Raw genomic sequence first — 15,000 nt, 5'->3', positions numbered from 1 at the left:
CCAAGACAAAAACCTGAAGAAACAACTAACAAGAAATTCTCAGCAAAGAGTAAAACCGAATTCTTTGTAAAAGAGTGCGGAGATGGTAGATGTGGGATATGCAGTAACCCCACCTACAAATACATAGAGGGAAACAAACAAATAAAATTTAAGAGTGGTCACATATTCAAAGTAAATGCAGACATGAACTGCAAGACGCAGAACGTAATATACTGCATAACCTGCCCCACATGCAAGGAGAATTATATAGGTGAAACTGGAAATTCTTTATTCCAACGAACCAGAATTCACCGACAACATGTCCGACAGGAGGAACTGCGAAAGATTCCACTGAGTAAACACCTAGATACATGTGGAGAAGGAAAATTTAAGATCTTTCCCTTCTATAAATGCCCAAAGAATGACACCTCCTTCAGGAAAAATATGGAAAATACTTCATAACTAAGTTCTCCCCCAAATTGAATGGTTGAATTTATTTCTACAATAATTTGTACTAGATGAAGGACCAATTTTGTAAAGTAAATTGTATTAAACACACACACACACACACACACACACACACACACACACACACACACACACACAGTACTACACATATGTACATATACCGGATAGATGGAGGAGCATTGTTGAAAATGAAGGAGACTATATTTTAGATTAAAATATAACTTTGTGTATCTTAATTTTGCAAAATAAAAGTATAAAAAACCTCGTTATTTATGCGATGACTCAATATATTATACGACGGGCTTCTACAAAGTCGCTTATGAGGTATTTGTCAGCCCCGTGCTACAGTAGAAGATACTTACTGACCAAGGTGCTGTGCAGTGGGAGTGAACCTGAAACCCTGTGATTGCAAAGCGAATTTCTTAGCTACACATCCATGCCTGCATCAAAACGTGAATTAATAGTTTTTCTATATTTTTAGATATTAAACAATTATGGTTTATTACTAGCACAGTAAATACACAGAAGCATATTTTCAGTATAAATATTTTATATATTCCATTAAGTGACTTATTTAACTTAACCTAACCTACTACAATGAAAGTTTAGATCAGATAATGTAATATCAGATTAGTTCATTTGAGAAAATATATGTGTTCTTGATAATACATCTTGACAGATCCTTTATGGGAAGGGATTTTATTATGTAAAAGAAGTTTTCCTTTTAACTTTTCATTATTATCATAAAGAAATTAATATTTTATTGACAGTAATATGTATTCCACATGAATATAGAAGATTTATGTGGTGTTTATTTCATTTCTTTGTTTCTTGTTTATTCTCTTTTAACCACATGTGATTGGATTTCGGAGTATTCTGACTTTCGTTAAGTAAAAACGTATTCTCAAGCAACGACATCACAGTAAACTTTTACCTAATTATATTAATATAATGGGGGGCATAGAATACTAATAGTGGACAAGATAACAAAGAGTGGAAAAGTCAGTTCCATTGGCCTGTGTTGAATAATAATAATACAATATGCAAGAGTTGAAGGTGCAGGAGTCCACTCTAACAAATAAACTCTGATGGTAAATGCGCAAATCAGTTTTAACTTACGAAAATTTTATAAAGCATAGACAGAATGCTAATAGTTGTGCAGCGAACTCAAATCTAATTTTAAGCACATTTAAGCTTTCGTAAATGTGCTTAAAATACAGAATTGAAAAACTTAGATACTAAACATACTGCAGTAAGATGGTCACCGTAGTGTTCGATTGATTGATCGCCAAACTGATTTAATAGTAAATTACAATAAAGACAGTGTCCGTCCTAGAAAAAGTTAGGCTACATCGAACAAAATGCATTAGACGTCATTGTTCAGGCTTTAGTGGGCTAACGAAATAAAGTCAAATACTCGCTATTAATTAGAGAATCGATGAGCGGTGGGTGAGCAGAATCGTTAATGTATCAGAAATAATTATCTGCAATATTTTGAGATTTACTTTTTGAGTTCAAATCCCGTCAAAGTCAGCTTTGGCTTTCGTTCTTTTGGGATTGATAAAATATCCAAAATATTGGACTGTCGTTTCGATTCCCAGACCGGGCGTTATGAGTGTTTATTGAGCGAAAACACCTAAAGCTCCACGATGCTCCGGCAGGGGGTGGTGGCGAACCCTGCTCTAATCTTTCCCCACAACTTCCTCTCATTCTTTCTTTCTGTTTCTGTTGTACCCGTATTTCAAAGAGCCAGCCTTGTCACACTCTGTGTCACGCTGAATCTCCCCAAGAACTACGTTAAGGGTACACGTGTCTGTGGAGTGCTCAGCCACTTTCACGCTAATTTCACGAGCAGGCTGTTCCGTTGATTGGATCAACTGGAAGCCTCGTCGTCGTAACCAACGGAGTGCCACGATTGGACTTGTGCCGAAATTAATTCATGAATCAACGAAAGAAGTGTTGTGAGATCGCGAGAGGGAAATTAAACTCTCCCAGGAGTCTAAGTGTGTGAGATAAAAGAGGAGGGAGTTCAATGACATAGCTCCCTAATGCTAGCCGGCATGAATTGCTGATACAGAGGACTCACAAGAAAAAAAACCTACTTCAGCTTTTATTGATACTGAAATTTCAGGATTAATTACACTTTTTAAGGTATAACTTTTGATTTCTTCTCAAAATGTCCCACGGTGTCTGAAAATAAGCTGGAAAAACTATTTTAAAAGAGAGTGTCAACACACCGTTGTCTTTCTGAATATAACAAGGATGATTTTGCAGCAAGATACAATACTCACCGCCAGTTCATAAAGCAAAGTTTGAAAACTAGGACCGAAATCTGTGTAGAATTGTTTAGTTTATTAACCATTATTTTAGTGAGATATTTCCAAATATTTGTGTTAATTTGAAAATACTATCGAAAATTCTGGCTAAAACAGTATCAGCAAAATCCTTTTTTAGCAAACTCAAATGTATGTCGATGACAGAATCTTAGAATCAAATCTTAGAGTGATTGATTTTAATAATATTATCAGAAATGTAGCTGAGTAAAAAAAAAAGCAGGAATGCTCATTATTTCAGTTGTTGATTAGACTTATCACTGCTTTGTATAAAGCATATTGTTATTTTGTCATAATTAAGCATAGACGAAATTTCACCAATTAGCAGGAGATTAGCTACTTCGTTGAATCATGTTTTCAACAAGCACCATACGCTGTTTACTTTGTATTTTATCACAACCATACTTTCCCAAAACGAAAATACTTTAACTTTTAACTATCTTATTAGGTTATAATCTTTATTGAAAAATACTTAAATGAACATAATTGCGCTTAAAACATGTATTGTACAGACTTTAGATATTTTATTGCTCAGAAAAATCGCGACTTTCACCCAGAACACGCAAGCCCATAACGCCCTCTTGACAATTTGTGTACTTTTAGGAACTTACAATGTCTCAAAGGAGCACTACTGCCGAGGTTAAAAACCACTACCCTATATCAACTAATATTCGCGTCAGTTTACGTAATGGCAAATTTTTCTAAGGTGTTACCTTATCTTAACAAATGATACGTCAATCCGTTCTGTATTGTTGACTTATCTTAACTAAGTACATAGACAAGTACATAATAGCATTGCTCAAGTTATCTATAGGGCTATTTAAGGTTGTATAGTTTCGTCTTTGTCGTAGTGGTTGTCGTAATAGTCGTCGTTGTTATTGTTGGTGAGTTTCGATTAACTGACAACATATCCATCTATTAAACAATGTAAACTTAAACTAATTCCAATATCTAAGTATTTTACGGAGTTTTTATGGTTTGGTAGGAGACGGAGGGTGGCATCTATGAACTTTTCATGGCCCCCATGTCTAGCAGAAGGAAATAATGTAGTTATTCATGGATCAAAGACTTGATCTAAATGTTTGCAACAAAATGAAAGCTACTGCAACCCTCTATGGTCAGAAAACTTTTTAAATCTACTCCCCAAATATAGAACCAACCCTTCGACTAGTTTCCACAGTTTCCGCCAACAAATTTCCCCCACAAGGTTTAACCCAACGCTGAGGTATATCAAATTTTCCAAGGTGTCGTTCAGTGAGATTGAACTGGAAACTACTTTGTTGTGAAACGAACGTCTATAGAGCCATGCCAGTGCACCAAATTGAATTACCGATGTACTTATCCTAAATTAGCATACTTACCTTAAATAAGCATACCCCATCCGGTGTAATAGTTTAAATTGAGTTTTCCTGTTGATGTAATTAAATGACGCACACAGTTTTCCCATACAGCTATTCTTGGAAGTGTATCAAAATACTTTATATTGTTATCTAGGGCTAACAATTGAAATGGGTTTTGTTTTTCTAATATCATTTTGATAGCTATCTCATATGTTATAATATATATCAAAATCAGGATCAAATGTCCGTCTCTGACCATAGTTTAAAAAATCTGAAAAAATTGAAAAGTGCTTCACGTTAAACTTCTTCCAAAAGATCGTGTCAATGTGGGATTTTAAAGGTTTTTAAATATTATTAATAATGTATAGCTTAATAAAAATCTTTCTTCAATATCTCTAAAATCTTTCAAATATATATAAATGTCTATGTGTGTATGTATATATATCATTTTATCTGTTTCAGCTATTTGACTGCGGCTATGCTGGAGCACCACCTTATATATATATATATATATATATATATATATATATATATATTATATATATATATATATATATATATATTGTATGCATGGAAGTGCAATTATGGTAGTCCCATATGTATGTACCCAAGCACAGGTTGATATATTGACATGGTTAGTAATATTAAAAATAAATAAATAATGATAATAATAATAATAATAATAATAATAATAATAATAATAATAATAATAATAATAATAGGATATTTTCCCTTTGAACGGCAGTTCGGGAAATTAATTTTTTGTAACTAAACACTTTCAAACTTCGGATACTGGTAGAATGTGTCATATAAAACATCTTTTACTCTTAGTGTTGTTGAGAAAAATTTCTATTTTCAAATTTATTTCGTGTTAAAGTTGTCGTATTTCGGTAATTTCAACCAATCAATGACGTGTATTCAGCTGAATAAAATTACTGCTGTTTGTTTTGTTTATAATGTCCTAAGTGGCTTTGAGCCACTTATAACGTATAATACTTTTCCATACTTCTACTTTTTATTTATTTTTTATTCACATCTACCCGTATAACGGTCTTAATAGCTTGCCCTTTATTTTTAAATTTAACTGACCAATTATATCGAAAGCTGGTCTTTGGTCAATTCCATTACGGGCAATAGGTGATTGGTCTTTACAACATATCAGTAAGTAAATAATTGTAATTAACTGATGGGCATTTTATTAGGATAAACTATTAATTAGTACTAGTAACATAATCTTAAGAACTATTATGATTACTTCTAAACATTATGGCACTACCACCCCCACTTTTTCTAGACCTATTGGCGTATCCCGTTATAGTAAAGTATTTATTTCACTTTTTATTATTTATACACCCTGTTACCCCTAAAGAAAGAAAAACCCATGAATTAATATTTCTAGTTTAGTCATTTACTCAACGTTCTATAGCGTTACACTGCAAAATGGTATGATTTAAATATATTACACCTTTCTTCTTCTCGAGACTCTTCCTCTTTTCTTTTATGTATTTTTCTTCACTCTGATGAAGTCCATGTTCCAGATCGGATGCGTTACAAAATATGACGAATATTATTCTTAGAATTTTCACTGGCAACACCATGGGACATTGGAAGCAGAAACGGCTGTTAGATGGGATAAGGGTTTGTATTAAAAAATAATAATCGATGTTAGCCAACTGTTGTTGATCAATATTTCTGCATTTTCTGCTTAATTTATATATATATATAATATTGTTATTTTCTCTTTATCACACCCTTTGTTGGAGCTCCTGGAGTCTTGCATGCGTAGCGGGCTTACTACCTGCAGCCTACGGTACCATGTTATTCATTCTTTTCAGCTATCTAGTACTTTCCTGGTTGTTCTGGCCGTGCAAAGGAAGCAAACCTTTAGTAAGAGTTCTACTGGGCACTCTATTCCAATTTCTTCTATATTCCTCTTGATGCCTTCTGATACTGTTCCCAAGGACTCAACAATAATTGGCACTTATCTTCACCTTCTTCATTTTCCATAGACGGGCTATTACGTACTTAAGAGCGTTGTATTAATCTTATATTTTCGCCTTCCTTCTTCACTATTTGTGGGTCAAAGGGGCATGTAACATCAGCTATATAGCATATGTGGTGCACCTTGTCCACAACCACTAGGTCCGGTCTGTTGTACTCTAGCACCTGGTCTGTTTGGATTTGGAAATCCCAGAGGATTTTGCTTGTCTCCGACTCAGTCACTCTCTGCAGTTTGTGCTCACACCACGTCTTGCCTCTCTCTAGCCACAACTTCTCGCACATTTTTCCAATGTAGCACTTTCGCTACCTGGTAATGCTGCTACAACTTATAGTGGTTTTGGGCAAGTCTGGGGCATTCGTTCGTGATATGGGCAATAGTTTCATCCACTCTATTGCAGGTGCGGCACAACAGAGACACTTGCTCATTCCTAAAGTTGACCCTCCAGTTTGTGGCCAAAGCTTGGTCTTGCGCTGCCAGTATAGTGCTCTCGGTCTCTTTTTTTTTGGGGGGGGGGAGCCTTTCATCAGCCAATCCCACCTTTTCCAGCAACTTCTGTTGTGGCTATATGGAATTGATTGCGTAATCCCTTCTTGCGTAATTCTTCTTCATTTCCTTTAGCTACTCTTCTGTCCACTTCAGGATTCAAACGCCATACCGAACTACTGCCACTACGTGCGAATTTATTGCCAAAATTATATTCCTGGCATTCAGCTTTGAAGCCAATATTTTTCTCAGTCGCCGCAGGTACTCTCTTTTTGTCTTTTCCTTCATGTCGTGGTGTTTGACTCCATTTGCCTCAAGTTTACCCAGGTATTTATAGCTAAATTGAGGTTGAATAGCCTTCATCATCTCACCACTGGCTACCATACAATATTATTATTATTATTATTATTATTATTATCATTATTATTATTATTATTATCAATATTATTATTATTAAGGTACTTCACCGTCGCAACGTTCTGAGTTCAAATTCTGCCGAGTTCGACTTTGCCTTCCACCCTTTTTTGGGGTCGGTAAATTAAGTACCAGTTGAGTACTGGGGTCGATATTATCGACTAATCCCCCTCCCGCACAATTTTTTAAGGCCTTGTGCCTTCAGTAGAAAAGGATTATTCTTATCTTCTTCTTCTTCTTCTTCTTCTTCTTCTTCTTCTCTTATTATTATTATTATTATTATTATTATTATTATTATTATTATTATCATCATCATTATTATTGTTATTATTGACTCAGTTTGACTCAGTTCCGTGCTACTTCAAGTTTTGCAGGCCCCTAAGGGGAGCTGGATTCTTTCGGGCTTCTGGAATGACTGAATGGAGAGTTCAAGGAAGTCCAAGGTAGCTACAGGATGATGGACTGCTATTGGGCATGGAGGGTCACCTACACCCACAAGCACCCCCACACACCCATACTTACACCCTAAACCCGTCCCATCGTGCACGCGTATGCGGCAGGCACCAAACACACACACACACCACACACACTCACAAGCTCTACCAATATACCAATATCAACATATCAGCAGCCAACACATACGTAAAGACAAACATATGCATACACATACACACACGTACACCCATATAATCAATAACATACCGACATCCACGCATTCACACTTCTCGTATATGCATATGTATGCGGGTACACCACACACATATACATACACACACGCATACACACATACACACACACACTCACGCACACACGCGCACATGCACGCATTTAAACTCATACACTCACCTACCTTACCGCTGCCGTATCAAGACACAGTAACGCCACCAATTTCCTGTCCAACCACGCAATCAAAGAAACTCCCTTTTTCTTATGAAACTGGTGCCGCTAACGACTTAGCATTATTCACCATAACACCATGTGACCTTCCTGTATCAATAGCAGCCCATCATCTGATAGCCATCTTGAACTTCCTGAATTCAGTCACTACAGAAACTTGAAAGAGTCGGGCTCAACCTTAGGGTCCTGCGAAACTTGAAGCAGCACGGATCCGAATCAAAGTATTTTAAATAATAGATGGAACTCCTACTAAATGTGTTGAATGCCATTTTCTTTCGTTTGTCCTCTCACTCGTAAAACCAGCTTTCTAACAATTCAAATATAATTAGTAACACTGGAAATTTATATCAACGTAATTACAGCAAACTTTTTTAGACCCAATCCAGAGAAACAGGATACACGTTGGAACAAAACATGCAGGAAAACCAGACATTGGCATGAAACTAAAATATTTCATGTCTTTTATGCAAACCATATGCCAGAGATGTGTCCCAGAGATGTGTCCCAAGGTCAACACAGAAAGGAACAAGATTCCAAGGGAAAGAAAGATCTTCATGGGACGATGGACGAAGGTTGCAAATCGCTTCAACCAACATCCCAAAAGTACTGAAAGATCCCGCCTAAAAACAACACTGACGGAGATTGAAGCATGCAACAATCCTATGAGAGGGAGAGAGAGCAGACAAAGAAGCCTGGGTTATAAAAAAAACATTAAGTAATCATGCCAAAGAAACAGCCTCAGTACGCGGCAAAATAGGATCCCTCTTCCAAAAGGATGGCTCCCTCAGAGATAGTCCAACCAATATCAGTGAGGTACTGAATGACCAGTTCAAAAGTGTCTTTACCACCCTGTTGGAACACAGAAAAGTGAATGAACCAGTGGATTTCTTTGCCGTCTCGCCTATAACCAGCGATACAGTTACGATGTTACTAGCCATAGAATAGGTGGACGCAAACTCAACTGCTGGTCCTGATAGTTTCCCAGCAATCGACCTCAAATCGTGTAAGCGTACCCTGGTGAAACCACAACAGATTATCTTCCAGAGCTTTCTTGCAAATGGCAGGCTGCCAAGCAAACTGAAGGAGTGAATAATATGCCCAATCCATAAAGGGGGAAGCGGAGCAGATGCCAAAAACTAAAGGCCTATCTCTCTGACTTCACACATTAACAAACTCATGGAACGGATAGTCAGAGGGAACCTAATCGCATTCCTTGAAGAAAACAACTTGCTGAGCGATACCCAGCATGGCTTTCGACCAGGTAGGTGCTGCCTGACCCAGCTCTTACAGCACTATGACTGGATGTTGACGTAGTTACTCAACAATTCAAATGTGGACATAATATACCTTGACCTGGCAAAAGCTTTTGATAAAGTGGATCATGGTGATATGCCACAAACTGCGTGATCTCGGTAAAGCTGGAAAACTTGGAGAGTGGTTACATGACTTTCTGAAAGATAGAATTCAGGCAGCAGTGGCCAATGGAGCCACCTCAAAGAAAACACAAATAGTGAGCGGTGTTCCACAGAGCACTGTCTTGGGACCACTGCTTTTTGTAGTGGCCCTCTCAGATATGCCCTCAAGAACCCGGATAGCCACCCTTGCAAGCTACACAGACGATACGAAAGTCTCACAGAAAGTACAGAATCCCAGCGATGTTGCACACCTGCATCAGGAGTTGAACTCAGTTTACAGATCGGCTGAGGACAATAATATGCTTAATACTGAAAAATTCCAAGTCCTGCGCTACCAGTGTCCAAAACTGAATTTAAATTTACAGGGTGCACTGGTCCACGGGGGATTACAATCCCAGAGCCTAAATCAGTGCGGGACCTGGGTATCGACATGAGTGATGATACCTCTTTCCAAGTGCACGGTACCAGGATTGCGACAAAGTGCAGACGACTGGCTGAATGGATCTTGAAAACGTTCAGAACCAGAGAGAAGGAAACCATGATGGTCCTCTGGAGGTCATTCGTCCTCAGCCACCTGGATTATTGCTCCCAGCTATGGTCACCCCACAGTGTAAAATTAACAGCGGACCTTGAAGCAATTCAGTGAAGCTTCACAAAGAAGATCGTCTCATTGCAACAGCTCAGCTACTGGGATAGGCTGAAAGAGCTAAGACTCTGGAGCGAAGGCGGGAGAGATATGTAGTAATATACATCTGGAAGCTCCTGGAAGGGATTGTACCAAATTTTGGCATTGAAAACTACACAAATGCTAGAACGCATCGCCACTGCACAGTGCCAAAGATCCCAGCAATGCCACAGCGCTTCAGGACCAGTTACTGCAACAGCCTGAGTTTCAGAGGCCCACAGCTTTTTAATATTCTCCCAAAGAGCCTGAAGAACCTACACAAAGGTGATGTAGGTGTTTTCAAATCAAAACTGGATTTTTTCTTGTCGAGAGTCCCAGATGAACCTACCTCCCGGCAGGAGGTGCAAATGAGGGTAGCGAAATCAAACTCCTTATTCACCAAATACCATATATTAAAGGAGGTTGTCAATAATAATAGTAACAAAACGGCGGTGCCCCAGCATAGGCACAGCTTTGAGCTGAAACTGATAAAAAATATAATATGCATATATATATGGAGAGAGAGGTGGGGAAAGAGAAAGAAAGAGCGAGAGAATGTGACAAAGCTCATTTCTTTCTTAAAGCCTAGTTTATATGAAAAGAAGAGAGCTGTTGATGGAATTTTTATTAATTAATTTACTTGTGCTTCAACAACAATATTTATTCGTGTATATTTTCAATCAGGTCTGTTTCAACATTGTTGTGTATCATCATTACAATGCATCATATAGCTACAAACTGTATAAAGGTATATTAATAACATTACATTTGGTAAAAATTGGAAAAGAAAACAGTGGAAACTGACAAAAATACAGACAAATATTTGCTATAAATATTAGATAAAAATTAGTTTGGTTTGAAGTTCATTTTAAATCAACTACAGAGGAAAGTAAATTGAAGTTGGAATACAGATATCTAGACTGTAAAACAATATCGGTATATCGTCTCATGCGGTTGACGCTTAGCAGGTAATTTTTCAGTAGATTTTCATTCCAGATACTCTGCAGTGACACAAAGATAGACACCATGCAGCCACGTATCTTTCTAAATTCGCTTCTCTCAATTAGAGTCTCGAGATGTCGAATTACGGTCTACTGTGCCAGTCTATGAAGAATTTAACACATGGTTCGGTTGAGATTTGTGTACCACTGTAAGCTAGTTTCTCAATAAATGTGAACACTTCATGTTTGAGGCTTTGATGAAGCAGTAAGGGATGATTCAGACACTCAACTATGATTCAGACACTCCACCGCAAATGATACTGGAAACAGCAGTAAGCTAATGAAGTTCATAAGCTTTGAGTTCTGAGTTCAAATGCCACCGAGATCGACTTTGCGTTTCATCTTTTCGTGATCGATAAAATTAGGACCAGTGGAGCACTGGGGTCGGCCTAATCGACTTAGCCCTCCACTGAAATTACTGGTTTTGTGTCATGATTTGAGACCAAAGTATCTTACCTTCAAATTCACATAAATATATATATATATATATTATATATATTGGTAAAAACTGGAAGATAACAAAAGAAAGAAAGAGACCTCAATATTATGTAAATTGAGGAAATTTATGTGTAAAATAATATGTGACAATTATTCGGTAGCCAAGATAAAACTCTGAGTTTTATCTTGGCTACCGAATAATTGTCACATATTATTTTACAGATATATATATATATATATATATATATATATATATATATAGAGAGAGAGAGAGAGAGAGAGAGGAGAGAGAGAGAGAGAGAGTTTATGGTCAATATGAATACAAAGAACAAACAAAAAAGTAAAATATTTTTAAATATTTGATATATTAATTCATGTAATTAGTAATTAAGGCGAAAATTATTGAAGCAATTTACCATTTCGACGTTCACTACAAACAACAGAAGCGTCTTCACGATGAGAACAAAAGTGCTCTCTTTTGAATGGACATTCCCAAATAGATAATTCGGACCCCAAACATTGTACTTCTGACATGAATATTTCTCCTTTGCCCTGGGAGAACCAGGCCTTAGTGAAAGCGGTTCCGTCGCTAAATAAAAATAAAAAGTATACGTTATTTTACTAAGTTCATCAATAGGAATGCAAGAAAATATTCGGTGGTTATTTAATATATAGGCGCAGGCGTGGCTGTGTGGTAAGAAGCTTGCTTCCACTGCGCATGTGCGAGTAATTGTGGTGTTTGGGACCAAAGCGGTGGGACGTGCTTTTAAAACCGTTTCGAATTGAAAAATGTTGAAGCTCCACTGTAAGGTAAGGTTCTGTTTTTGGGGTCCAGTGGGAATTTTTGTTGAGAATTTTTTTTTTATATACAGGCAAGAAGTCCTACTGGATTCAGAATTCTGGTTCTGCCTGCATAATTGTGAGAATTTTTGTTTGGGCGCGTATTCGTCTTCCTAGTTAGTAGTTTATGTTGAATGAATATTTTTCTCACTTAATTATGAGAATTGTTGCTTGGGGGTGTATTATGCCTACTAAAAATTTGTTCACTTTTTGAAGAATTTTAAGATAATTGTGAGAACTGCTGTTTGGGGGAGTGTCTTTGCCTCCGAAGATTGAACAATTTGTATACCAGTTTTTGTGGAAGTTGTGTTCCAGTTGTAGCGTTCCGGGTTCAACCTAGGCCGGGAGTACCGAATGGCCGGAAGATTTCTTTGCTGTGTTTCTGAACTATTGTTTCTTTCTTCTAAACTTTATTTGACTTTCTCTTTTTTGTGAATTGTTTCCTTTTCTCCTTTCCATTTTGTTGTGACTTTCTTTTGATTTCTTTTTTCTTCTCCCTTTTTAAGTTTTATTTTGAATTATTTTCGAACCGTTTAAAAAAAAGAGGGAAATATGGCAATGAAAACGGACAAAGTTTTGGAGTGGGAGGTTGTACCGCCTAAAAAGTGGTTGAAAGACCGTGAAGATAGGACGGTGGTGTTGAGAACCTACTCCAAGTCACTCGACACCATCGCCCTATTCGAAAAGACGGCAATTGAAAAGGAGTTGGCGGAGTATTTGCCAACAATTAAATTCATTTCCAGGGGTGTCAAATACGCAACGGTGTGGTTGCTATTTGATACCCCTGAAGAGGCTCGCAAATTTGCGAGTCAGCCCTTGGAGGGCGAGGAAATTTTGTTTCTTCCCACGTATTGTGGGAGGAGGTTGACGAAAGCTTGGGTCTGCAGGTTGCCACCCGGGATAAAACCCGAGTGGATAGAGGAGACTATCCGCCGGGATCTGGGTGGCAGCGGAGCCAAGCTCCTTAATGTGAAAGTTTTTCCTGCAGCTGATTGGGTTGGGTCAAAAGCTGTTTTGACCCTTTGGACTCAATCAGCCAATCTGGTTTTTCCAGATTTTTTTTTAAATGGCCGGGTGCAGGTATCCGGTGATTCTTCAGAGTCACCCCACCAGGTTTTATCAGTGAAAAATTGTCCCCAGGAACAAAATAAGGTCCCGGAGCAGTTGAGTGAGACCTCTGTAGAGGAGGGAATGAAGGCGGCCGAGGAGGCAGAGGACTCCTCAAACAGGGGCCGCAAGAGGAAGAAGGTGAGCAACAATGGGTGCTCACCGAAGGATCCTAGGGATGAGGATGGGGAGGCGAATCTCCCGGTCACGGAGGAGACACATCTTTCCTCAGTTGAAAAGAAAAAAAAGAAGAAGAGGAAATGGGACATTGCCGGCATTCGGTGACATAGTACCGGAATGTCCCGGAACTACATCGTTTGGGGTTGTGCCACCGGCAGGAGAAGAGACACCGTTGGCGAGAACTGTGCCGCCAACGGAAGAATTAGATATACCTCCCCCGGAGGAAGACGAATTATTGATCTTCTTATTCTATAGAGGCGGAGAGGTTGAAAAGGTGGTGGAAAAGCACCATAAGGGAGCACCTTTAGCCTTCACACAGGATCCCGAATGGCCTCCGCATATAGCTGTGGAGGTCATAACGTTTGACGTGACGTTTAGGCTGAAGGGGCTCAATGAGAAATATCACTTGTACCCAGGCAACGCTGACACGGAACCCGCTCTGATCTTGAATGAGGCGTTGAGGATGGAGGAGGATGTGGACATGAGTTAGAATAACAACATTAATAAACGAGTGAAGAACGAATATGTAGTGCGTGTGTTTATCTGGCCAAAAAGTTACCTCCCGAAATACTATATATATATATATATACACCTTTCTGCATGTGATCGGCTTGAAAAATTGTTAAGACACTGGGCTATTTTCCTACTTTTCTTAATATGAAACCAATGGTAGCCTTAATTCACAAATACAGACATTATATCCACCTATGCGGTGTTGACTACTCATTGTCATCGTTCCACATTTACATATATATATATATTATATATATATATATATATATATACATACATATATACGACGGGCTTCTTTCAGTTTCCGTCTACCAAATCCACTCACAAGCTTTGGTCAGCCCGAGGCTATTGTAGAAGACACTTGCCCAAGGTGCCACGCAGTGAGACTGAGCCCGGAACCATGTGGTTCGTAAGCAAGCTACTTACCACACAGATATAATATTATATATATATATATATAGATATAGATATAATATTATATATAATATTATATATATATGATGTATGTATGTATGTATGTATGTATGTATTTATGTATGTATGTATGTATGCATGTATGTGCGTGGGTATGTATGTTTGTATATATATCAGATGAGGTTATACATCACTGGTCATAATTCACTTACTCGCATTGTTGCAGTTTCAAATGATGCCACTTTGCTAGCTAGGCGATCATCCCAATATTCACCCCGAATGAGATGTCAGTCCATCGCAGGGTGACCCGTTTACAGCTGAGTGGACTGGAGCAACGTGGAAAGAAGTGCTTTGTTGAAGAACACAACGCAGCCCTTGTCTAGGAATAGAAATCACGATCGCAAGATAGCGGTTGCAGAGCCCAAAACCACTGGGGCAGCGCCTTTGCTACATACATTTATATACATTCTAAAATTAGGTAAATACGATAACAGGGTTAAACATTCTCAAAT

General features: G+C 38.0%; 1 protein-coding gene across 1 annotated transcript in view; it reads right to left on the bottom strand.

Moving 5' to 3' along the window:
• The window catches only part of LOC115215631 (neurotrypsin), a 46,512-nt gene that overhangs the window by 17,157 nt on the left and 14,355 nt on the right, over positions 1-15,000 (bottom strand). Inside the window, exon 3 of the mRNA XM_029784882.2 lies at positions 11,851-12,023. Within this exon, the coding sequence (XP_029640742.1) occupies positions 11,851-12,023 (173 nt within the window). The remainder of the gene's footprint in view (positions 1-11,850; positions 12,024-15,000) is intronic.

The sequence above is a fragment of the Octopus sinensis genome, linkage group LG9 (genome assembly GCF_006345805.1).
Source record: "Octopus sinensis linkage group LG9, ASM634580v1, whole genome shotgun sequence".
Lineage (NCBI taxonomy): Eukaryota > Metazoa > Mollusca > Cephalopoda > Octopoda > Octopodidae > Octopus > Octopus sinensis.
This window is presented reverse-complemented; position numbering and strand designations above follow the sequence as displayed.